We start from the raw sequence: 24,157 nt of genomic DNA, 5'->3' as shown, positions 1-24,157 counted from the left end.
GTAACGTAACAAAATGTAGAAAAAGTCAAGGTGTCTGAATACTTTCCAAATACACTGTATGCATCTGTTGGTCACAGATACCTTCAAAAAAAGATTGGTGCGTGGATCAGAAAACCCATCCGTATCTGGTGTGACCAACATTTGCCTCGTGCAGCGCGACACATCTCCTTCGCATAGAGTTGATCAGGCTGTTGATTGGAATGTTGTCCCACTCCTCTTCAAAGGCTGTGCGAAGTTGCTGGATATTGGCGGAACTGGAACACGCTGTCGTACACGTCAATCCAGAGKATCCCAAACATGCCCAATGGGTGATATTGAGCATGGAAGAACTTGGACATTTCAGCTTCCAGGAATTGTGTACAGATCCTTGTGTACAAGTCACTTTATTCACAACGTTGACATCAGCAAACCACTCGCCTACACAACGCCATACATGCTGTCAGCCATCTGCCAGGTACAGTTGAAACTGGGATTCATCCGTGAAGAGTACACTTCTCCAGCGTGCCAGTGGCCATCGAAGGTGAGCATTTGCCCACTGAAGTCGGTCACAACGCCAAACTGCAGTCAGTGCAGGATCCTGGTGAGGACGATGAGAATGCAGATGATTTTCTGTGAGACGGTTTCTGACAGTTTGTGCAGAAATTCTTCAGCAAATCCATAGGTTCATCAGCTATGTGGGTGGATGGTGTTCTGACAGAGTGAAAAACTAACGGACAACTAGTCAAAGCTCAAACCAAGTTTATTCACCCACTGGGTCAAACAGCTGAAAATACATGTTTACACAGGCACATATATTTATACCCTCCTTCTAGGCGGAGTCTCCTCCTTGCACCTCTAGACAGCCAATACATCTCTGTCGCTAGGCAGGAATTTAAGTGGGGACTGTTACTTCTCACTTCATCTGACCTGACCGTGGCCCACATTCCTCACTCCTCCCTAATCCACGGCTATACAACCTTATCAGTGACTGAAACCAGACTGTTACTCTTTGCCTCTCTCCATAGGATACATGAGATTTGACAAAAACAGAATGTAAGCAATATGAGATTAGGAGCAGGAGACAGAGTCAATGCCATAGCTATTCTCACGGCAATCGCTGTATGGACAGAATGTAAACTTTCTGCACTCCCCTTTCTCACTCAGTAGATTTCCATACACCCAGTTCTAATATAATTCTAGATGAATAAGGATATTTTAAGTTAGAATCCAACACTTAAGAAGCCAGGTGTGAAGGTCCTGGGGTTGGCATGGTTACATGTGGTCTGCAGTTGTGAGGCCGGTTGGACGTACTGCCAACTAATCTGAAACGACGTTGGAGGCCGCTTATGGTAGAGAAATGAACATTCATAAATTCTCTGGCAACAGCTCTGGTGGACATTCCTGCAGTGCAACACTCCCTCAAAACCTGAGACATCTGTGTTGTGTGACAAAACGGCACATTTTAGTGACCTTTTATTGTCCCCAGCAAAGGCTTCTTGATATGCGGATGGATTATTTGACAATGGAGAAATGCTCACTAACATGGATGTAAACACATTTTTGAACAACATTTTCGAAGAAATATGGTCTTTGTGTGTTTGTAAAATGTTTAGGATCTTTTATTTCAGCTCATGAAACATGAGACCAACCCTTTACATGTTGCGTTTATATTTTTGTTCTGTAAATTAATTCATAACTAACTTCCTATCTAGTTCTACCCAGCTTTGAAGTCAAATTGACAGTGAGCAAGTCCTTCTTCTACGTTGACGACGATGAGCTAACGGTCGACGTTGATGCCAGGTTGGAGCCATTGTAGAATGTCAAAATATATTTATAGTTGTCATTTCCATGGTAACCATTGCTAAAATTGCTACTTAACATTTCATCTCATTTATAGTACTCCTCGATCCGTTTCCCTCCCCCTGAATTCTCTGTGGTGATATTGCTGTATGGTTTGTGTCGGAAGGTACCTGTTTGGGGAGCCTGTGACAGGAGTTTGTTTTGTGGTGTTCGGGGTGATCCAAGGAGATGACAGGACGAGTTTTCCTGCCTCTCTCCAGAGAGTGGAGGTTTGTGCATGTAATATGGGAGAGAGTATATTTGGATGATTTGGTACACATACGGGTATTCACAAACATTCACCATGGGTAGTCTATATTTGATTAGCTCTATAGCTAGAATAACACAAAAAAGTCTGACAGATGGACATCTTGGCTTTGTTTCTTTCTAATGCAGCTTAAGGAAGGAGAGGGCAACGCAGTACTGAAGAAAGAGCACATTAGCAAAACTTTTAAAGACATCAATAACCTTTTGCATAATTCCCTATACATATCAGTCAATGTGTTAACAGACACAGGTACGTAGAGGTTGTAAGTTGTGGTACGTGCATACTTTTGCATCTTTTGAAGTGTGCGTTTGTGTTCAGTCTCAGAACAGGGAAGGTGTCGGTTTTATCCCTCAGGGAGTGAGATGGTGAAAGCAGAGAAAAAGGGAATCTTCATAGTCAAGTCACCGTATAGCATTCACTTCAAGAAGACCCCGCCGTACTTCAAACCAGGAATGCCGTATGACGTCTCGGTACATTTAAGAACATTCAATCACTGTGTTCTACATGAACTCAATTACTATGCTATTCCAAAGTGTTGCCTAGTTATTTTAACCATGGAAACCAACCAAGTAACTGTGGTCAAGGGGTAGGATGATATATTGGGCTTACACCGTCTTTCCCACCTATTGGTCTAATTGTACCCCTTTCCATTTGTACCATTAGGTGTATGTGACCAATCCAGACGATTCTCCAGCCAAAGATATCGATGTGGAGCTTTTACAAAAAGACCAAAAAATGCTGGGGAAGACCAATGACAATGGTCATGCCAAAATAACCATTAACACGATAGCGGGGGATTCTGAGCTGCCAATCACGGCAAGTTCAAAACCAAAACGTCTCTAAGCCGCAATCCAATTATGTGTGCATGTCTGTTTTGGCTTTTTGTTTTGTATCAATAACAGTGTTGACGCCTTGTAGTCATTCATTTTGTTACTCTATTTCCACACAGGTGAAAACCAAAGTCGTTGGACTTGGGGATGACAGGCAGGGCACACAGAAGATGACTGCCAAACCCTACCAAACAAAAGACAACTCACGGAACTACATTCACATACACATCCATTCTGCAGATGTCAAAATCAATGATCAACTCAAAATAGACCTAAGCCTCGGCAACAGTCCCTCGGCCCAAAATGACAATCATGAGATAACCTTCCTGGTGTGTACCGGTCAACTTTAACCACATAGACTTGTGTATTTTACCTAGCTGGGGTGCATTGGTCACCAACATTACAGGGTAAAAATGCTACATGGTGTGTATGTATTGTATTCAAGTGTGGTTATGTAAACCAATATATCTATATTTTTTGTTGTTTTTGAAAAACGTAAAAAGTGCAGAGGTGCTGCTTTGAGGAAGGAACAATGACGCTGAGTCGTGTTCCTTACTTAAACCATGAACTCACTGACTCCACCCATCACTGGCTGGTCATTTATTCCCTTAGTGCCAGTTTGTCATCCCCGTATGGGATGATTACTGACAGTTATCGGTCTCTGTGTTCACAGATCTTGAGCAAGGGACAGCTCATCAACTCCCAAAAGATCGAGTGGAGGAAGGGACAGGGACTGATGTCACTGCCTCTGACGGTGAACAAGGATATGATCCCCTCCTTCCGGGTCGTGGCGTATTACCACGTGGGCCAGAATGAGGTTGTGTCTGACTCTGTGTGGATCGACGTCAAGGACACGTGCATGGGATTGGTAAGAATGTTGCCTCACTGTGCAGAGCCCATCGTCTAGTGGTTACACTCGGCTCTAGTCACATCTACCACTCTCCACCAGAGAGCGGGGTTCAACCCGTGTCCAACCTTTCTACTGTTATACCCATGTGCCTGTCTTCCCCTCTTAAAGCGGTTTCCTTACTGTGTTAGTATTTCAGTGTGAGGTATTGCATTCAGGACTTCACAAACATTACCTCCGTCTTTGTGTGCCATTACTGAAGCTAAAAGTGAATGCTGTCCGACCCAGTGCTAGTTACGCACCTCAGAAAAGAGTCACCCTGTCTATCATTGGTGATCCAGGGGCCAAGGTGGGACTTGTGGCCGTGGATAAGGGGGTCTACGTCCTGAATGACAAAAACCGACTTACTCAGACTAAGGTGAATAACTGCAGACTGAACTTTCCCCACTTCTGCCAGCTAATTAATGATACTCTTTGAGCCTTGTCATCTAAGTTGTGCATAATTGTTTATTTATTGATGTTAGTCCATACCTACAGTGGTATCCGAAATTATTGACACGCTGGAAACAGATGAGCAATAATGACTGTATAAAATAAATACTGAGCTATATTGCATGCCAAAACATTTTTTTTATACTAACACAATTGCTCAGAGAAAGAGATTTTGTTTAACAAGTAACAAAAATAAGGTAGGGGTCAAAATTATAGACACCCCTAAAGATTCTTATGAAAAAAGCAGTCCTAGCACGCAATGGCTACAGTACATCAACCTTGTGATCTACAAACTTGTTGGATGAATTTGCAGTTCGTTTTGGTTTTGTAAATAGTGTTTTGTGTCATTTTGGAGTCACTAAATAAAGAATAGAATATGTTTTTAAACACTTCTACATTAATGTGGACGCTACCATGATTACAGATAATCTTGAATGAATCGTGAATAATGATGATGAGAGGGTCAAAGATTATACCCCTCAAGACATGCTAATCTCGCCTGTTATTGGAACTTCAAAAGCAAGCTTGATGTAGTCATTGTGTACTAGCAATAGGGGACCAAATACTAAACTCCTTTATTCGTAAGAATCTTTAGGGGTGTCAATCATTTTGACCCCTACCTTATCTAGATGAAGAAGAAAAAAAGTTTATTTATATATAAAAAAATATTTATTTCCCAGATGTATTAGTATAAAATAATTTCCCAATTTTTTGGAGCATAGAATATTTTATTTATTTATTTTATACAGTCATTATTGCTAATCTTTATCAATGGTGTCAATCATTTCAGACCTCCACTGAATGTATTTCATGTGGGTCTAAAAAAAAGTGCCATGTGTTTTTTAAAATGTAATTTTTCAAGTGTATTTAAAAAAAAAAAAAAAACATGTGGGTATTTAACATAACTGTACTTGGGAAACTGGTTGGTTTGATAAATCAAATTAATGTGCGAGAGAATTCAACTTGGACAATCTTTATAAAACAATATGATAAATAGGTTTTTTATAGATGCAACATTTTCATTTGTACTCTTAGACTTAAATAAACTTTGACCATACGGAAGATTGCGCCCTACTTGCCCACCAACACTTGGGAATGTTTTGGGACTTAGCTGATTTGTGTGTAAGTGTGTTTTTGGTTTTACTGTCCTTGTGTGGACCAGTAGTCCACAAGGATAGTAAAATAGGAAAGTTTGGAACAAGTGGGGACATTTTTGCCGGTCCCCAACAGGAAAAGGGCTATTTTAGGTTTAGAAGTTAGGTTTAGGGGTTAGTTTTAGGGTTGGGTTAGGGGTTAGGGAAAATAGGATTTTGAATGGGAATCAATTGTTTTGTCCCCACAAGGATAGTAAAATGTGTGTGTGTGTGTGTGTGTGTGTGTGTGCACGTGCGTGTGTGTGTGTGTGTGTGTACACGGTATGGGTATGTGCATGCATCCATCCTTAGATCTGGGATACAATAGAGAAACATGACACAGGCTGCACTGCAGGGAGTGGAAAAGACAGTATGGGGGTTTTCTACGATGCTGGGCTGGTGTTTGCATTCAACACTGCAGAGGGCACCCCTCAGAGGACAGGTATGTGACAAAAGGCCTCTACATACAAGCTGCAATACACATTCAGGCCTGTCTAGTCTCTCGTTCACTTGACTATCGGAAGTCAGGCAAACTTCACGTTTGGATTTCTAGTTTGAATGGGAACGGTCAGAGTCAATTGCATTCAGCGCTCGGATTTGATTGCCTCAGTAAATGCATTTCGTGTATTTCGTTTTTTTTCTTGTTTTGTCCGTGTCTCTGTTTAAGTAGCCTATGCAACATTTATTTTGTATCTTATGCATGCTAGCTTGTTGCTTGTTATTTCTTGACTCAATGTCAACGGAACGGCACCCATGCAAAATACTTGATTGGTTTGATAGAGGCAAGGCGTCATTACCCACTGGGCACGAACTGGTTGAATCAACATTGTTTCAACATCATTTGTTAATGTATTGTGACGTTGAATCATCAACGTAAACTGTTGTTTTTGAGGGTGAAATTTCAACCACAGGATTATGTCATCATGGTAACCAAATGTCAACATAGACAAACCTTTCAATTTGTACCTTTAAAACAATGTCAGGTCTTCAACATTATATCCACTATCAGAAAAAAAACTACAGGCTGGGCCGCACCTCCAACTGGAGAATTGATCTATCAAAAGCTACCCTTTGGTCTCCCATCCAGGGTTTTAACCAAGCCCTGCTTAGCTATGACAAGGTACACATTTTTCCCCTGAGCAAGGAAGTTAACCCACTGTTCCCCGGGTGCCTATGAAGTGAATGACAATTAAGGCAGCCCCCCACACCTCTCTGATTCAGAGGGGTTTGGTTAAATGCGGAAGACACATTTCAGTTGAATGCATTCAGTTGTTCCCCCTTTCCTTTCCCTACGATATTTGTCACTTCCTATTACCAATATGCTATGGTGAGACTGATTATTGAAAAATCTCAACCTAAAAACTAAATAGATTCACTGTTGCTATCGATATTGGCCATATACCACAGCCCCTCTGGCCTTATTTCTTAAATAGACAATTCATATTGTAGGCCTACTGTTTCAAGCTCTGGTTGATTTCAAATGTAATGATATTTAGTGATATTGAATTGGGTTTGGTTGTCAACGCTGTATCTTCTGCTTGGTAGTTCCATCTGTGCCACTGAATTAGTCTGGCTTTAATTTCAGTTTGGCTACAAAAAAGCAATTTTTTTTGTCCATTAAAATAACATTAAATTGATCGGAAATACAGTGTAGACATTGTTAATGTTGTAAATGACTATTGTAGTTGAACATTTTTTTATGGAATATCTACATAGGCGTAGAGGCCCATTATCAGCAACCATCACTCCTGTGTTCCAATGGCACGTTGTGTTACCTAATCCAAGTTTATCATTTTAAAAGGCTAATTGATCATTACAAAACCCTTCTGAAATTAAGTTAGCACACCTGAAAACTGTTGTTCTGATTAAAGAAGCAATACAACTGGCCTTCTTTAGACTAGTTGAGTATCTGGAGCATTAGCATTTGTGGGTTCGATTACAGGCTGGCCTGTAAAAATGGCCAGAAACAAAGAGTTTTCTTCTGAAACTCGTCAGTCTATTCTTGTTCTGAGAAATGGAGGCTATTCCATGCGAGAAATTGCCATGAAACTGAAGATCTCGTACAACGCTGTGTACTACTCCCTTCACAGAACAGCGCAAACTGGCTCTAACCAGAATAGAAAGAGGACTGGGAGGCCCCGGTGCACAGCTGAGCAAGAGGACAAGTACAATAAAGTGTCTAGTTTGAGAAATAGACACCTCACAAGTCCTCAACTGGCAGCTTCATTAAATAGTACCCGCAAAACACCAGTCTCAACATCAACAATGAAGAGGCGACTGTGTTATTTTGCCCATCTTCATCTTTTATTTTTATTGGCCAGTCTGAGATATTACTTTTTATTTGCAACTCTGCAAAGAAGTCCCATGTATTATTGCTTAACTTATAAAACACACTAAAATACATATTTTAGCCAGTTATCAGCTGGTGTATCATATATTACTTCACCAGAGAATCTTCATTCTCAATGTGGAGTTTGGTTGATGTAGGCCTAATAGATTTGTCCTTAATATTGTCTTGGCAAGTTTTGTCCATCATTCTTCTTCTTTGTGTGCTTTAGTCTCCAGCTGCCCTGTCAACTCACGGAGACGACGAGCAGTGACTATAAATGATGTAGTAACCACACTGGGTAGGACAAGAGTTTCTCTTCTTGTGATGCCTGATCATAAAACTGGATGTTTTTGTTTTGACTATGTACTGTATGTATGCATGTACGTATGTATTTATTTATTAGTAGAACTTAGTACTACTTTCTTACCAAACAGACATCTGTTGTAAGGATGTCAAATAGTGTTTTATTGTTTATGTTTTCAATCTCTGGGAATGAGAACGAATTGTGAAATAGGAAGACTGCTGTCCTGATTGGTCACTAAACAAACTTTAAGTGACTCTCACTACTGGGTTTCCCAAAGCTTTTAATGCACTTCTCTCTGTCCTAGCGAGCCAGTACACAGGCCTGGAGAGACAGTGCTGCATGGATGGTATGAGGAAGAACATTCTAGAGTACACGTGCGAGCGGCGTGCCCAATACATCAGTGATGGAACAGAGTGTGTGGGAGCCTTCCTGAAATGTTGTAGGGAAATGGCCACCAAACGCGAAGAGGCCAAGATGGACCAGCTCATACTAGCCCGCAGTAAGTAAAACAACTTTGGTGGACTGGAATTGTCAATTCTAAAATTACACACTATGGAAATCCAGAAGGGATAAACAAAACCAGAATGTGAATGTTAAAAAGTATTCTGGTATTCCCTTCTGTGTAAAAGGGAAATACATTCACAGTGATGGGAACTGTCTGACTTCTTGTCACTCTTTGTAAGGTGAGGAAGAGGATGACCGATTCGAAAGTTTTCACGATATCAGGTCCCGTTCCTTCTTCCCTGAGAGTTGGCTATGGAAGGAGGAGAGTTTGCCACAGTGTTCTAAAGAAGAGTGGTAAGAGCAGAATTGAGTGAGATCGTTCAATGCACTACAGTAAAATGCGTTCTTATGCATATCCCTTTTCCCATGTAAAAAAAAATCCTACCTCTTTTCTTTCTCTTTTTACCATTTAGTGCTAGGCAGAAAACAATTGACTTACCGGATTCCATCACCAGCTGGCAGATCACTGCTATTGGCCTGTCCAAAACACATGGTACTGTCACGTATTTGTGCCCCTCTTTCTATATTGGTGGCTACTCTTTCTACATCTTATGGCAACTCTCTTGCTCAATAGGAATCTGTGTGTCTGAACCCCTTACGCTGATTGTTCGGAAGAATTTCTTCCTTGATCTGAAGCTGCCCTACTCTGCCGTACGCAATGAGCAGCTGGAAATCAAAGCCATTCTTCACAACTACATGGAGGACACTATAACCGTAAGCTTATTGTCATTTAAAAGCAGGCACGCAACCCAGACCAAATATTTGATTCGAAAATCAGTATGACGCCTGATTATTATTATGATAATTATTATTATTATACCATTCAGTGTGTTTTTGATCTGATCAGATGCACGGTGATGTGACTACACCCTCTCCACCTTAATGGCAGGTCCGTGTAGAACTGAGGGAGACATCAGACGTGTGCAGCTCTGCCAGCAAGAAGGGGAAGTATGTTGTTACTGTTATGGTGGACCCCAGGTCCACACGAAGTGTCCCCTTTGTCATCATCCCCATGAAGCTGGGCCTCCATACCATCGAGGTGAAGGCCTCCGTCCGAGATTGGGGTGGTCAAGACGGTGTTCAGAAGGATCTACGTGTGGTGGTAAGGCAAACCATTGCATCTTGACAGATCTATCTAGTCACTCCCCTGAGGATGATATGTAATTTATATATGAACATGTGTCGATCAGTGTGAATCTGATTGTTTGAATCTTAAATTCCAGTCCTCAACAAATGAGGGTTACCACCTTACAGATATGCTAAGAGGTCAAACCTGGAGAAGAGGAGAAGGCGCTCAACCAATTAGAGATGAGGTGCCACAAAAAAATGGTCCACTTATAACCAATAAGGCGGGGGGGGAGGGGGGTCAAGGAGTCACCGGGCCAACATAGAGAAGGGGCCCTTGCCCTTCACAGAAACATTCTGTAGTCAGTGTAGCCGTTTCCAAATGACTAAGTTATCGAAACCAGATTTTGACTTATTAAGAATGTGACCTTTCCCAACCTATCCAAGGTACAGGTTGCCAATATTTAGTGCCATCCGTGTACCCATCAGTCCAACTACACTGTAAGAAGAAGGCGTCAAACTTAAAATAATTAGTGTTGCTAGAAAAGAGGAAGGTGGACTGGTATCAGTTCTCAAATCAAGATGTTCTGGTACCTTGAAGTCACCGGTCTTTATGATAAGATGGAAGAGCAGGAAGCATTGGTTTGATGCTCCCAATATCTGACACAATGGGTCTGCCTGTCCAGGCCCTTGTGGATCTTCAGTTACGTGTAGAAGAGGGGGAAGTTGGACATACAGCAATTCTCCTGTTTTCTCATCAGTGATTTACTGCTTCCACCAATGACTCCTTTTACCCCTTTTCGTAATATCCAATTGGTAGTTACGATCTTGTCTCGTCGCTGCAACTCCCCTACAGGCTTGGGAGAGGCGAAGGTCAAGTCATGCGTCCTCCGAAACATGAACTGCCAAGCAGTGCTGCTTCTTAATTCACTCTAGCTTAACCCGGAAGCCAGCCGCACCATTTAACTCACAACCGGGGTCAGCTTGCTAGTGCCTGGCCCACCACAAGGAGACGCTAGAGTGCAATGAGCCAAGGAAAGCCCTCCAGCCAAACCCGGACGGCACTGGGCCAATTATGTGCCGCCTTATGGAGCTGCCGACCGGCTGTAACACAGCCTGGCATCGAACCCCAGACTGTAGTGGTGCCTGCACACTATGATGTAATGTGGCAGTTCTTGACCCTTGTGGTGGATGTTGAACCTTGAGTCTTTGGTAACTGGAAAGCCTTGCTATTTAACTATGATTCCAGAATTTTCCAATAAAAAGTAGGCCTATTTGCTGTTCAAGTAAATACTTTATCGAGCATTTTTGGATAACCTAGGCCACCAGGTGAATTGTTGTAACTCAAGCAAAAAACATATGTTGAGTTGATAAATAAACATAACAGCAAATTACAGTGTTTTCATTCTAACAATGACAGGCCGAAGGGGTGCTGACAAGGCTTACGGTGAAGAATGTGGAACTGAATCCTGCCAGACACGGTGAGTGTATGGCAACATATACAGATGTAAATAATCTATAGTTCCAGTGACAGTGTTGCCATTCATTTAAAAAAAATAAACATTTGTATTTAACCTTTATTTAACTAGGCAAGTCAGTTAAGAACAAATTCTTATTTATAATGATGGCCTACCAAAAGGCAAAAGGCCTCTTGCGGGGACGAGAGTTGGGATAATAAAAAAATATATATACAGTATATATCTATATAGGACAGAACACACATCACGACAAGAGAGACAACACTACATAAAGAGAAACCGAAGACAACATAGCAAGGCAGGAACACATGACAACACAGCATGGTAGCAACACAACATGACAACAACATGGTAGCAACACAACATGGTAGCAGCACAAAAACACGTACCGAAACATGGTACAAACATTATTGGGCACAGACAAGAGCACAAAGGGCAAGAAGGTAGAGACGACAATATATCGCGCAAAGCAGCCACAACTGTCGGTAAGAGTGTCCATGATTGAATCTTTGCACTGATGAGTATCATGATGGTTGATAATATACATTTAATATGCAAGCCATATTGTATGGCTTTACCTGTAAGTGAGACTGAATGGTTAAAACTCATCACAACTGTTTGCTCTCTCTCTCTTTCTTTCTCTGTCTTTGTCTCTCTCTGGTTAAAAGGGGGGATTGATATTGTGCATGTTCGGAGTGGTGCACTGGCGAACCAGGTTCCAAATACACTTGCCAGCACACACATAAGTGTGACAGGTGAGACGGAATGATCTGACATACACGCACCATTTAGAGATGTACTGCGGATACACGTTAACAACATTAGTTGAATTAGAGCTAGAGTTGCCCTAGGCTCACTCGTCTCGTCTGGATTCACAAAGCTATAGGACCACAGAGGGAGTGGCAAAATGTCTCCGCCATGGCTAAACATCATCAGTAGAAAAAAAAAAAGACATTGTGTGATGCTTTGGAAGCTTAGTGTTGGGATAAGGCCCGGGATCAGTAATAATGCTGGTGTAGCTCTGTTGCTCCGCGGTAATTCTTTATCATCTCTGCCATGAAAACGTCTTTTGTCATTTTGTCACTGACCATTGACCGAGTCATATTCCAGTTATGATGATGTTTTACGGTCTGCGTTGACCTTTGAATGCGCTGTATGCAACTTGTCAGGTGAGCAGTTGGCCCGGACGATAGAGGCTGCCATCAGTGGTTCGCCCCTGGGTGACCTCCTTCGGCAACCACGTGGCTGCGGGGAGCAGAACATGATGAGCATGACTTTACCTCTCATCGCCACACGTTACCTGGACGAGACCAAGCAGTGGGATAAGGTGGGATTAGAACGCAGAATGGAAGCAGTCAACTTCATTCAAATGGGTGAGAGAAGCTTTAGAATTCCACTTTTGAGGTTTGCAATTTACGGTTGCACAACTCCCAGATAGGATGGCATTGATTGGAGCATTTGCATTAAAAGTTTATATAATATTACAGTGTAGTTTTAGCAATTATTGTTGTTTCTTACATTTGATTTGGTTAGTAACCACACAAAAAGCAAGTTAGAATTATTTAAAAAAAATGTTTAATGCTTGAACAGACCAGGGGTGGGTTTCCAAAAGCCTTTGTAGCTAATTTGGTACTTTGTCTCTCAACAATCAGTGATGTAGTGGTAAAAAAAGAAATTGTGCGGAAACGCTGATCGCTGTTTAGGCTGAATAAAGTAACGCTCCCTAACATGTTAGCTACAAAGGCTTTGGGTGTGATCAGCACCCTCAGCACAAATTCTTTGTTATCATCAGCACATAAAAGGCTTTGATTATCTTCATGTTTCCTGGTTTTCTTTTCTTATATCAAGGCTATATGCAGGAAATGGCCTATCGGAAAGCAGATGGATCATATGCTACCTTTCCTTCTATGCTTAGTGGTACCTGGTGAGCTACACCTTCCCCCACACAAATGTTCTCTATATCCTCCAATGTCCCACAATACCAGGGACACAACATTAGATGTACAACATATAGGCCTAGGTCTACAGTATGTTAAAACAACAGTCTGCGATTGGTTCATCATTTAACAAGTAAATAAATGATTGACATAGCCATTGATTCTTTAAGAATATAACAACTGTCTTACCCCGTCAGAACCCAAAATATAAGCACATTTTTTAAAATTGTTTGTAAACAATGTTACTGTTTTTGATCTCATGAATGGTCAGTCCTTGCATCTATAGCTCCGTCTGTAATTTCTTTGAGTGGTTACAGTTCCTCAGCCCCAATCCCTCAGCTGTTTACCAAAACAAGTGTCATGGCAGCCGTGTTTTTTCTTCTTCTTCGAATCGCAGACTGCAGCTTTAACTGAATTGTATCTGTTGACTTCCGCCAATAAAGACCTTGTAATGGTGAAACAAAGAAGCGCGTAACACTTTGAGGAATAACAAAGGAAGACGATTTATACATTTACATTTTGTTCATGGCAGGGCATATGACACATAGGCCTAAATCTCATCCTTCCATCTAGGCTCACAGCTTATGTTGCTAAGGTCTTTGCCATGGCAAACCAGTTCATCGTTATTTCGGAAAATATTTCGGAAGAAGTCCTGTGCAGTGCAGTCAAGTGGCTTGTCATGGAAAGACAGCGGCCCAATGGCATTTTTGAAGAATCTGGCACAATCCTGACCCCCAGCATGATGGTACTGTATAGGTTGCTGGTAAAATCAAGTCAACCATCATTATTTGTGCAAAATGGATTTTCTAAAACGAATGATATCAATGGTAGTGGGCCTACATCTCACCCCTGTCCTTGACAATATTTACAATACATGTAGCCTAACAAGAATGATAATAATATTCCTCAGTTGTCATTTTGTTTTTGAGTCTTATTGTGGCTTGTCACAAATTCAGGGGTACATTCTTGCAGAGAATTAGATAAGAAAACTGACATACCATTTATGTCTTGTATTCGCTTATCTACAGGGAGATGTACTGGGGGAAAACGTGGACGACACACTGACAGCATTTGTGCTCATAGCCTTGCAGGAAGCACACACACGTTGCACAAATTATAGTATCAGTGTAAGTGAAATTTACACATTCTAATTTCTTATTACTTCTTTCATAAACATGTTTTCTATGGCCATGCATAGTCAAACAACAATGGCAGTTTTTTTAAGAAGTCTATTGAGTTGTTTTTGGTTGCCTTATCCCTCTGATACTTCAAGAAGTTAGTAACTGCCTCTCTTTTTCTTTCTCTCTCTCCAGGAGCTACCAGACAGCATGAAAAAGGCTAAGCAATACCTGGAATCTCGGAATCAATACCTGACCAACCCCTATTCAGTGGCCATGACCTCATATGCCCTGGCTAACGTGGGCAAGCTCAACAAGGATATCCTGTTCAAATACTCATCTACAGGTAACAGGCCAAATCCTCCTTCACGCCAGTATAGCCGGAAATATGGAACAATTGAACTCTATGATGAACAGTTTCATGAAACTCAATTGCTGACTCATATAGCCCGGTGCTCTTGACATCAAAAACGTTAATTTTGCCAGTGTAGCAGATGTGTTTTTGTACATTTCTTTTGTTATCAATAAAGAATGTAGGGCCGTCCCTGACTAAAACAAATCTTTGTCGACCGAGAGTCATCCTGTTCTTTCGACCAATCGATTGGTCTAAATGTTTAAACAACTGAGATTGTCTGATGGCGCACGTCGTCTCGCTCTCCTCCCTACTGCAGTGAAAAGGCTCCACAGCACAGCAAGTGTTTATTACGCTGTCCGTGCTGAAGTTGGAACAATCATTTCAGCCATTTAGTTTCTTACTTATGTTATCGAAATCCCTAATTTGTTTAGGAAAACATTCCCTATTTCCTCAACCCTTGCTCTCTTTACGTGAAACATGTAAGCATTGCATGCATGTAAACAATAGGGCCTGACCTGAAGCTTATCATATTCACATCAATAAATTGGTTATAACAAACTCTGAACACAGTAACACGTGACAGCAAAATGGATGTGGAGGACGTGAAAAATAAACTTGACATGGGCGAATGTTTATTGGTTGCTCAGGAGGGAAAGGGGAAGTCATATCTGTGGAAGACATTTGACATAGTTGTGGAAACTACCGGAGATCAAGAAAAAGGAGGGTATAAGAGCAAGCGTTGAGTAATTATTATGTGTGCCAAAAAAACTAAACAAACATATTTAACCAAATATCAGCTCTGTCTATTAATGGACAGTGTGTATACAGTATTTTCTGTAATTTCTTTGAAGGAACTGTCTGTAAAATAATGGAAATTGTATCAATAATTTTTTGCCAATATATGTTCCGTTTTTATATGGATATGTTAAATTAGTGCTCCCCCTCCATGTATATACAAAGTTATTTTTAATCTCTCTCTGTAAATCTAATTAACAGAAACTATTATTTTAAAGAAAATTTTAAATTATCATTCAGAAGTTATTTTTGCAAAAGAACAAACAATACATTCCTCAATACAACAAATAAATGCAATACTATAAACAGTTAATGTACAATAGCATTGTGTAAAGTACAAATTGTTGTTGTCTATATTGGCAAAAGAGAGAAAAGGTTATGAAGGTTTTTTTAAATTCATAGTTAAGAGCAATTAGTGCTCTTTTATGTCGGTTTTGATAATGATAAAAATTATCACGGTTTTCACATTAAATACACTTTGCATTATGTTATGAATATGGGTCCAAATACTTAACTTTTTTAGAACTTTAATACACAAGTGAATTTATCCCAATACTTTTGGTCCCCTAAAATGGGGGGACCCTATGTAAAAAAAAAAAGAAAAAAAAAAGAAAAAGTTTAACCCGATATGGATGAAAATACCCTCACATTAAAGCTGACCTCCATAGTCATTGTATAATTTCAAATCCAAACCTTTGGAGTATAGCGCCAAAAAAATAAAAAATTTGTCACCTTCCCAATAATTACGGAGGGCACTATAGTTGGCGACCTCATCCTGTACCAGTGAGGGGCGTGAATACTAATAAATTGGAGTGAATGGGAGTAAAAAGTAAACTATGGTCAGTATTCTACTTTAAATAGTTGGGGAAATAAATCATATCCCGTTCCAATGACATTCTTTCCACTTCTGTCTTGGAAAGAGCAGGGATATTTCTCTATGATATTTCTCTTAAGCAACTTGCTGCACCTTTCCTCTTCCTGGGCCTGGACTCTTTGCTCAGTAGATCATCAGTGAAAATGAGAACCATCTCTCTTCTTAGTGATTTGCTTGATCTCTTTTTTTCTTCCATTGCAAGGGTGAGGTTAGAGGGTAGCTTGTGCCAAGGAATTGTGAACACCTCACTGGATAGGCAACTGGGACCTATCAATGTTGGAGGCTATGACAAAACTGGTTGGGAGGGCTAGGGTGCAGCCTTTGGATCTATGGATAGAGCACAGCACCAAAAACAAAATCATGAGCAAATGTAGACGTAACTGAACTAGTTAGCGCATGTTAAGAACATGAGCGCGTGTCAAGATCATTCATATTCTTCCATTTGAAAAAGTCTTTAACATATAGAATTCAAACCAGGATTGATATTTATAATGTGCACAATACAAAACTGACAATGACAGAAGTAAATCTGTCAACTCATCAAAAAAAGAAACGTTTTCTCACTGTCAACTGCGTTTATTTTCAGCAAACTTAGCACGTGTAAATATTTGTATGGACAATTTTATATTTTTTATTTCACCTTTATTTAACTTGGTAGGCCAGTTGAGAACAAGTGCTCATTTACAACTGCGAGGATAAAGCAATGCAGTGCGACACAAACAACAACACAGAGTTACACATGGGATAAACAAGCGTACAGTCAATAACACAATAGAAAAATATATATACAGTGTGTGAAAATGTAGTAAGATTAGGGAGGTAAGGCAACAAATAGGCCATAGTGGCAAAATAATTACAATTTAGCATTAACACTGGAGTGATAGATGTGCAGATGATGATGCGTATAACATAACAAGATTAAACAACAGAGACATAAACTGAACAAGTTCCACAGACATGTTACTAACACAAATTGAATAATGTGTCAATGAACAAAGAGGGGGTCAAAATCAAAAGTAACAGTCAGTATCTGGTGTGGCCACCAGCTGCATTAGGTACTGCAGTGCATCTCCTCCTCATGGACTGCACCAGATTTGCCAGTTCTTGCTGTGATGTTACCCTCTCTTCCACCAAGGCACCTGCAAGTTCCCGGACATTTCTGGGGGAAATGGCTCTAGCCCTCACTCTCAGATGTGGGATTGAGATGGGATTGAGATCCGGGCTCTTCGCTGGCCATGGCAGAACACTGACATTCCTGTCTTGCAGGAAATCACCCACAGAATGAGCAGTATGGCTGGTGGCATTGTCATGCTGGAGGGTCATGTCAGGATGAGCCTGCAGGAAGGGTACCACATGAGGGAGGAGGATGTCTTCCCTGTAACGCACAGTGTTGAGATTGCCTGCAATGACAACAAGCTCAGTCCGATGATGCTGTGACACACCGCCCCAGACCATTACGGACCCTCCACCTCCAAATCAATCCCGCTCCAGAGTACAGGCCTCGGTGTAACGACAAAACCACGACTCGTCAGTTAAGAGCACTTTTTACCAGTCCTGTCTATTCCAGCGACGGTGAGTTTGTGCCCATAGGCGACGTTGTTGCCAGGGATGTTGGGTGAGGACCTGCCTTACAACAGGCCTACAAGCCCTCAGTCCAGCCTCTCTCAGCCTATTGCGGACAGTCTGAGCACTGATGGAGGGATTGTGCGTTCTTGGTGTAACTCTGGCAGTTGTTGTTGCCAACCTGTACCTGTCCCTCAGGTGTGATGTTCGGATGTACCGATCCTGTGTAAGTGTTGTTACACGTGGTCTGCCACTGCGAGGACGAGCAGCTGTCCGTCCTGTCTCCCTGTAGCGCCGTCTTAGGCGTCTCACAGTACGGACATTGCAATTTATTGCCCTGGCCACATCTGCAGTCCTCATGCCTCCTTGCAGCATACCTAAGGCACGTTCACGCAGATGAGCAGGGACCCTGGGCATCTTTCTTTTGGTGTTTTTCAGAGTCAGTAGAAAGGCCTCTTTAGTATCCTAAGTTTTCATAACTGTGACCTTAATTGCCTACCGTCTGTAAGCTGTTAGTGTCTTAACGACCGTTGCACAGGTGCATGCTCATTGCGTGTTTATTGAACAAGCATGGGAAACAGTGTTTAAACCCTTTACAATGAAGATCTGTGAAGTTATTTGGATTTTTATGAATTACCTTTGAAACATAGGGTCCTGAAAAAGGGACGTTTCTTTTTTTGCTGAGTTTATATAGGTCACAACATACAATTTTAAATACTGTATACATTGAGTGTACCGAACAATTTGCCAGGGCACGGACTCTACAAGGTGTCGAAAGTGTTCCACGGGGGTTGCTGGCCCATGTCGACTCAAATGCTTCAAGTTGTCTGGATGTCCTTTGGGTGGTGGACCATTCTTGAAAGACACGGGAAACTGTTGAACGTGAAAAACCCAACAGCATTGCAGTTCTTGTCACATAGGTGAACAGGTTTTTGAGTGGCATCCCACTGTTTGTGATATCTGGAGACATGGGAGCAGAAGGATGACTTTACATGAAAAGTCTTTGAACATCCTTCAAAAGGGCCTGGTTATATTCAGACCTTCTTGTATGTGGGAACTCAAGTGAGATTACAAGCCCTTTCAAATGTACAAATTCTCTGCTGCAGAAATCCCATGAACATTTCAACTGTACACACATTTCAGTTTAAAGTTTGCTGTGCCCTTCTGTCAGGGTAAACTCTAGACATGTGAACAGTGTAGCCTTCCCCATTTCTCCTTCTCCCAAATCCAGTCAGCTGATGTTCTGAAAGAGCTGCAAAATCTAGACCCCTACAAATCAGCCGGGCTAGACAATCTGGACCCTTTATTTCTAAAATTATCTGCCGAAATTGTTGCAACCCCTATTACTAGCCTGTTCAACCTCTCTTTCGTGTCGTCTGAGATTCCCAAAGATTGGAAAGCAGCTGCGGTCATCCCCCTCTTCAAAGGGGGGGGACACTCTTGACCCAAACTGCTACAGACCTATATCTATCCTACCCTGCCTTTCTAAGGTCTTCGAAAGCCAAGTCAACAAACAGATTACTGACCATTTCGAATCCCACCATACCTTCTCCGCTATGCAATCTGGTTTCAGAGCTGGTCATGGGTGCACCTCAGCCACGCTCATGGTCCTAAACGATATCCTAACCGCCATCGATAAGAAACAATACTGTGCAGCCGTATTCATTGACCTGGCCAAGGCTTTCGACTCTGTCAATCACCACATCCTCATCGGCACTCGATAGCCTTGGTTTCTGAAATGATTGCCTCGCCTGGTTCACCAACTACTTCTCTGATAGAGTTCAGTGTTTTAAATCGGAGGGCCTGTTGTCCGGGCCTCTGGCAGTCTCTATGGGGGTGCCACAGGGTTCAATTCTTGGACCGACTCTCTTCTCTGTATACATCAATGATGTCGCTCTTGCTGCTGGTGAGTCTCTGATCCACCTCTACGCAGACGACACCATTCTGTTCGCCTCCAATTGCTCTTAAATACAAGTAAAACTAAATGCATGCTCTTCAACCGATCGCTGCCTGCACCTGCCCGCCCGTCCAACATCACTACTCTGGACGGTTCTGACTTAGAATATGTGGACAACTACAAATACCTAGGTGTCTGGTTAGACTGTAAACTCTCCTTCCAGACACACATCAAACATCTCCAATCCAAAGTTAAATCTAGAATTGGCTTCCTATTTCGTAACAAAGCATCCTTCACTCATGCTGCCAAACATACCCTTGTAAAACTGACCATCCTACCGATCTTCGACTTCGGCGATGTCATTTACAAAATAGCCTCCAATACCCTACTCAATAAATTGGATGCAGTCTATCACAGTGCCATCCAATTTGTCACCAAAGCCCCATATACTACCCACCACTGCGACCTGTACGCTCTCGTTGGCTGGCCCTCGCTTCATACTCGTCGCCAAACGCACAGGCTCCAGGTCATCTACAAGACCCCGCTAGGTAAAATCCCCCCTTATCTCAGCTCGCTGGTCACCATAGCAGCACCCACCTGTAGCACGCGCTCCAGCAGGTATATCTCTTTGGTCACCCCCAAAACCAATTCTTCCTTTGGCCGCCTCTCCTTCCAATTCTCTGCTGCCAATGACTGGAATGAACTACACAAATCTCTGAAACCGGAAACACTTATCTCCCTCACTAGCTTTAAGCACCAGCTGTCAGAGCAGCTCACATATTACTGCACCTGTACATAGCCCATCTATAATTTAGCCCAAACAACTACCTCTCCCCCTACTGTATTTATTTATTTTGCTCCTTTGCACCCCATTATTTCTATATTTACTTTGCACATTCTTCCACTGCAAATCTACCATTCCAGTGTTTTACTTGCTATATTGTATTTACTTCACCACCATGGCCTTTTTTTGCCTTTACCTCCCTTATCTCACCTCATTTGCTCACATTGTATATACTTATTTTTTCTACTGTATTATTGACTGTATGTTTGTTTTACTCCATGTGTAACTCTGTGTTGTTGTATGTGTCGAACTGCTTTGCTTTATCTTGGCCAGGTCGCAATTGTAAATGAGAACTTGTTCTCAACTTGCCTACCTGGTTAAATAAAGGTGAAATAAATAAAAAATAAAATAAAAATGGGCAAAGAACAGAATTGCATTTTATCGATGGCAATTTGAATGCACAGAAATACCGTGATGAGATCCTGAGGCCCATTTTTGTTAAGGTATTTGTGACAAACAGATGCATATCTGTATCCCCAGTCATGTGAAATCCATAGATTAGGGCCTAATTCACTGATTTCCTCAAATGAACTGTAACTCAGTAAAAATCTTGAAAATTGTTGGATTTATATTTTTGTTCAGTATCCTAATTTAGCTGGCAGGACAGCATCCTTTCACCACGTTAGATAGCTAGCAAATGCAAAATGTTCTCATATGGGAGTTTATTAATTCACTCATTACTACGCAGGGCTTTGAGATGCATTATAGCCAGGGCTGGGTTTCCCAAAAGCATAACATTAATCTTTCGTCTATTTAGTTTGAATTGAATTAAGATGATCTTATGCTTTTGAGAAATCTAGACCAGAACGTTAAGCTAAATTTGTTAAAATAGCTAGGCCAACGTTAATTCAGTGCCAAGTGACAGTGTTTACTGTCCGACCCTGGCTGTAGCCAGCTAGCTAACGTTACCCAACGCTAATATTATTGTAATGTTAGTAGTTAACTTAGCTAACACACCAGCAGTAACAAATGTATGATATCCAGCAGATCTATCGTATAGTTAACTTATACAGCTAAGTCATTAAAAAATGTCATAATGGAGGTGCTCAACTTTGATAATTTCAAGAACGTGTCAAAACTGAATTAACTAAAGTTAGCCACATACACCTGCAGCTAACCATCCAGGCAATAACACAATTATATTACCGAGCTAGGTTGTATACCACAAAATTACTTTCCAGCAACTATCGTAAAAAAAGTTTAGCTACATTTAATTTCAATGCACAACTTTGTATTGTACTAACATTAGCTAGCTACAGCACATCATCAGGCAGCTAATCTGCCATCAACGATGGAGATATGTTATGCTAAAATATAATTAACGATATGTCCAGTAGCTGTCATAAAATGTATACCCTAAATGATTTACCACAGAGCTGTTCAATTTTCAAGGCAAAACTTTTCCCGATAACAAAGGTTGGCACATGACAGATGTCTCTGTAGTGATGCTGCCTAATACCCAACAGGCAAAACGTGTTTGGTTAAATCCGAAATGACCTGTAAGCGGTTATACAGAACATTTCTGTTGGGAAAATGCAGAAGATTGTCCATTAAAATGACGGATATTTTTTACAGTGAATGTTTGTGTGTTTCCCCCACAGACCGGACCCACTGGCCTGTTTCAGGCAATAACCTTCTCACATTGGAGGCCACAGCTTATGCCCTGTTAGGCCTGGTGAAGGCCGGTGCCTTTGAGGAGGCTGGTCCCATCGTCAGATGGCTCAACAGCCAGGGGTTTCAAGGTGGACAATATTCATCCACTCAGGTACAGCCAGACCCATGTAACAAGTAACATCAAACATCCAACCAGGGCAAACAAGCTGGCTAACTAACCTTGGCTAAGTAGGGCTAATGTCAATATCATATAATTTGAAACAGTCTGCTTCGAGGTCATACAACATTATATCACAATATTGGAAATATGCTGTGTGTTGGAGAAGGCTGCATTTAGGATACAGCAAATACAACACTCAAAACTCAAGAGCCACATATGACACTTTGTACACTTTCTTACCACCTGCTTCTGTTTCTTCCAAAATAGGCCACTATTATGGTGTTCCAGGCTGTGGCAGAATACACGACGAAAGCAGGAAAAGTAAAAGACATTGATCTGAAGGTGGACGTTGATATCGCAGGGAGATCTCAAGTCATCAAGTGGTCATATAACAAACATAACGCCTTACTCACTCGCACCGACAAGGTAAGGACGTATGCAGACATAAGTCTCTTTGTAACACGTTAGAAGTGCAGACCTATTGTCAATGAGAGCAGAACAACACAATCTCGCCAAACTATTGGGTCACCTGAACCTGAATCACCTCGGTCAAAATGTTGCGGGTGTGAAACTGGTTCCCAGAGGAAAGGAGCAAGGCAACCTGCATCACAGAGGGGGAAGGAGAAATGTGTGTTAGAGGAAGCAAAATTAGAGAATAGTTGATCACAGCGAGATGGAAGAAGGACTACAACAGTTTGGGTAGGGATGTATGCTATGTTGTCTGTTAGGCAGGTCTTAAATTAAAGTTTTTATTCTGTATAGGTCAAGCTGCATGAGAACTTCACAGTAACAGCCGAAGGAGTTGGTCAGGGGCAATTATTGGTAAGAAGCATGCCACTTTCTTACAATGACTTAATTCCAGCAGAGAAACTGGGATTTAGTCTGCCAACAAATGGGCAATGATCCAACATTTTATGGGGGCGGGGGCTATCCCTCTGCCCATCCTTCCTTACCCCAAATCTAGCCTCAGGTACCCAGGCTTTGCTCAAGTCAACAGTTCCCTGTTTTCTTTCCACACAATAGTGCACACACAATGCACTGGATTTAAATGAGTCTAATTAGTGTGAAGACAATATTTGATAACATTCAAATAAAATGAGTACCTAAGGCTAACCAAGTAACACCAACCCTCTCCTTGCCTATCCGTGTCAAGGTTACAACCTTATACTATGCCATGCCCAAGGAGAAGAACCAAGACTGCAAAAACTTTGTGCTTAATGTGGAACTAATAAAACAGGATACAGGTAGGCTACTTGTCATGGCTATTGTATTTGAACTTGTTTCCACTCAACAGTGATAATTCAAGTTTGTTTTGTTTTATTTAATTTAAATGGGTACGAGCTAATAGTGGCAGATTTACGTTCTGTGGTTGTTGATATCTGCAAGACTGAAGTTGCCCCACTGTATGTCATATTGCTAAATCTACCTTCAAAATGACATTTCTTGTTTTTTAAGTTTCACTCAAAGAAGCTACAGAGACATATAAGCTCTACATTGACGTGTTGTAAGTAAAAGAAAAACCTGATTACTCGGGGTATACTGTAATCACCATCATACCTTGCCATAGGCCAATATTGTTATATCTGATTCTTATCTAGTGAGGAACAGGAAATACTTGCAAAAATGAAATCAGTTCAAATCAAGTCTTGCTTATGGACACTCCCATTCTCTCCTAAGGTTTAACTCTGACAGAAATGGCACCATGACAATTTTAGACATCAGCTTGCTGACTGGCTTTGTAGTTGACTTTGAGGATCTGAAACAGGTGAGTGATCAATGTTGATATAGCAGATGGCTTATGGTGCATCGCTACTGCCTCTGAGATCTAGAAATACTGTTGCCCTGGCCTGGATCCAGAAAACGCAATTGGCATGTACTGGGTCAGTAGTATTGACTAGAGGTCGACCGATTATGATTTTTCAGCTGCGATAG

General features: G+C 41.4%; 1 protein-coding gene across 1 annotated transcript in view; it reads left to right on the top strand.

The window, feature by feature from the left end:
• Positions 1-24,157, top strand: part of LOC111982296 (complement C3) — a 41,083-nt gene that overhangs the window by 7,126 nt on the left and 9,800 nt on the right. Inside the window, 30 exon segments of the mRNA XM_024013855.2 lie at positions 1,692-1,779; positions 1,946-2,048; positions 2,215-2,335; positions 2,441-2,556; positions 2,750-2,902; positions 3,036-3,245; positions 3,590-3,784; positions 4,026-4,181; positions 5,701-5,830; positions 7,947-8,015; positions 8,326-8,520; positions 8,705-8,819; positions 8,939-9,018; positions 9,100-9,239; positions 9,415-9,627; positions 11,011-11,071; positions 11,737-11,823; positions 12,238-12,353; positions 12,355-12,382; positions 12,385-12,441; positions 12,917-12,992; positions 13,579-13,750; positions 14,034-14,132; positions 14,319-14,469; positions 22,053-22,216; positions 22,493-22,651; positions 22,988-23,047; positions 23,379-23,469; positions 23,681-23,729; positions 23,903-23,990. Coding sequence (XP_023869623.2) covers positions 1,692-1,779; positions 1,946-2,048; positions 2,215-2,335; positions 2,441-2,556; positions 2,750-2,902; positions 3,036-3,245; positions 3,590-3,784; positions 4,026-4,181; positions 5,701-5,830; positions 7,947-8,015; positions 8,326-8,520; positions 8,705-8,819; positions 8,939-9,018; positions 9,100-9,239; positions 9,415-9,627; positions 11,011-11,071; positions 11,737-11,823; positions 12,238-12,353; positions 12,355-12,382; positions 12,385-12,441; positions 12,917-12,992; positions 13,579-13,750; positions 14,034-14,132; positions 14,319-14,469; positions 22,053-22,216; positions 22,493-22,651; positions 22,988-23,047; positions 23,379-23,469; positions 23,681-23,729; positions 23,903-23,990 — 3,542 coding nt within the window.

The sequence above is a fragment of the Salvelinus sp. IW2-2015 genome, linkage group LG21 (genome assembly GCF_002910315.2).
Source record: "Salvelinus sp. IW2-2015 linkage group LG21, ASM291031v2, whole genome shotgun sequence".
Taxonomy (NCBI): Eukaryota; Metazoa; Chordata; class Actinopteri; order Salmoniformes; family Salmonidae; genus Salvelinus; species Salvelinus sp. IW2-2015.
Note: the sequence above shows the minus strand (reverse complement) of the source record. Positions and strands in the feature narration are given on the sequence as shown.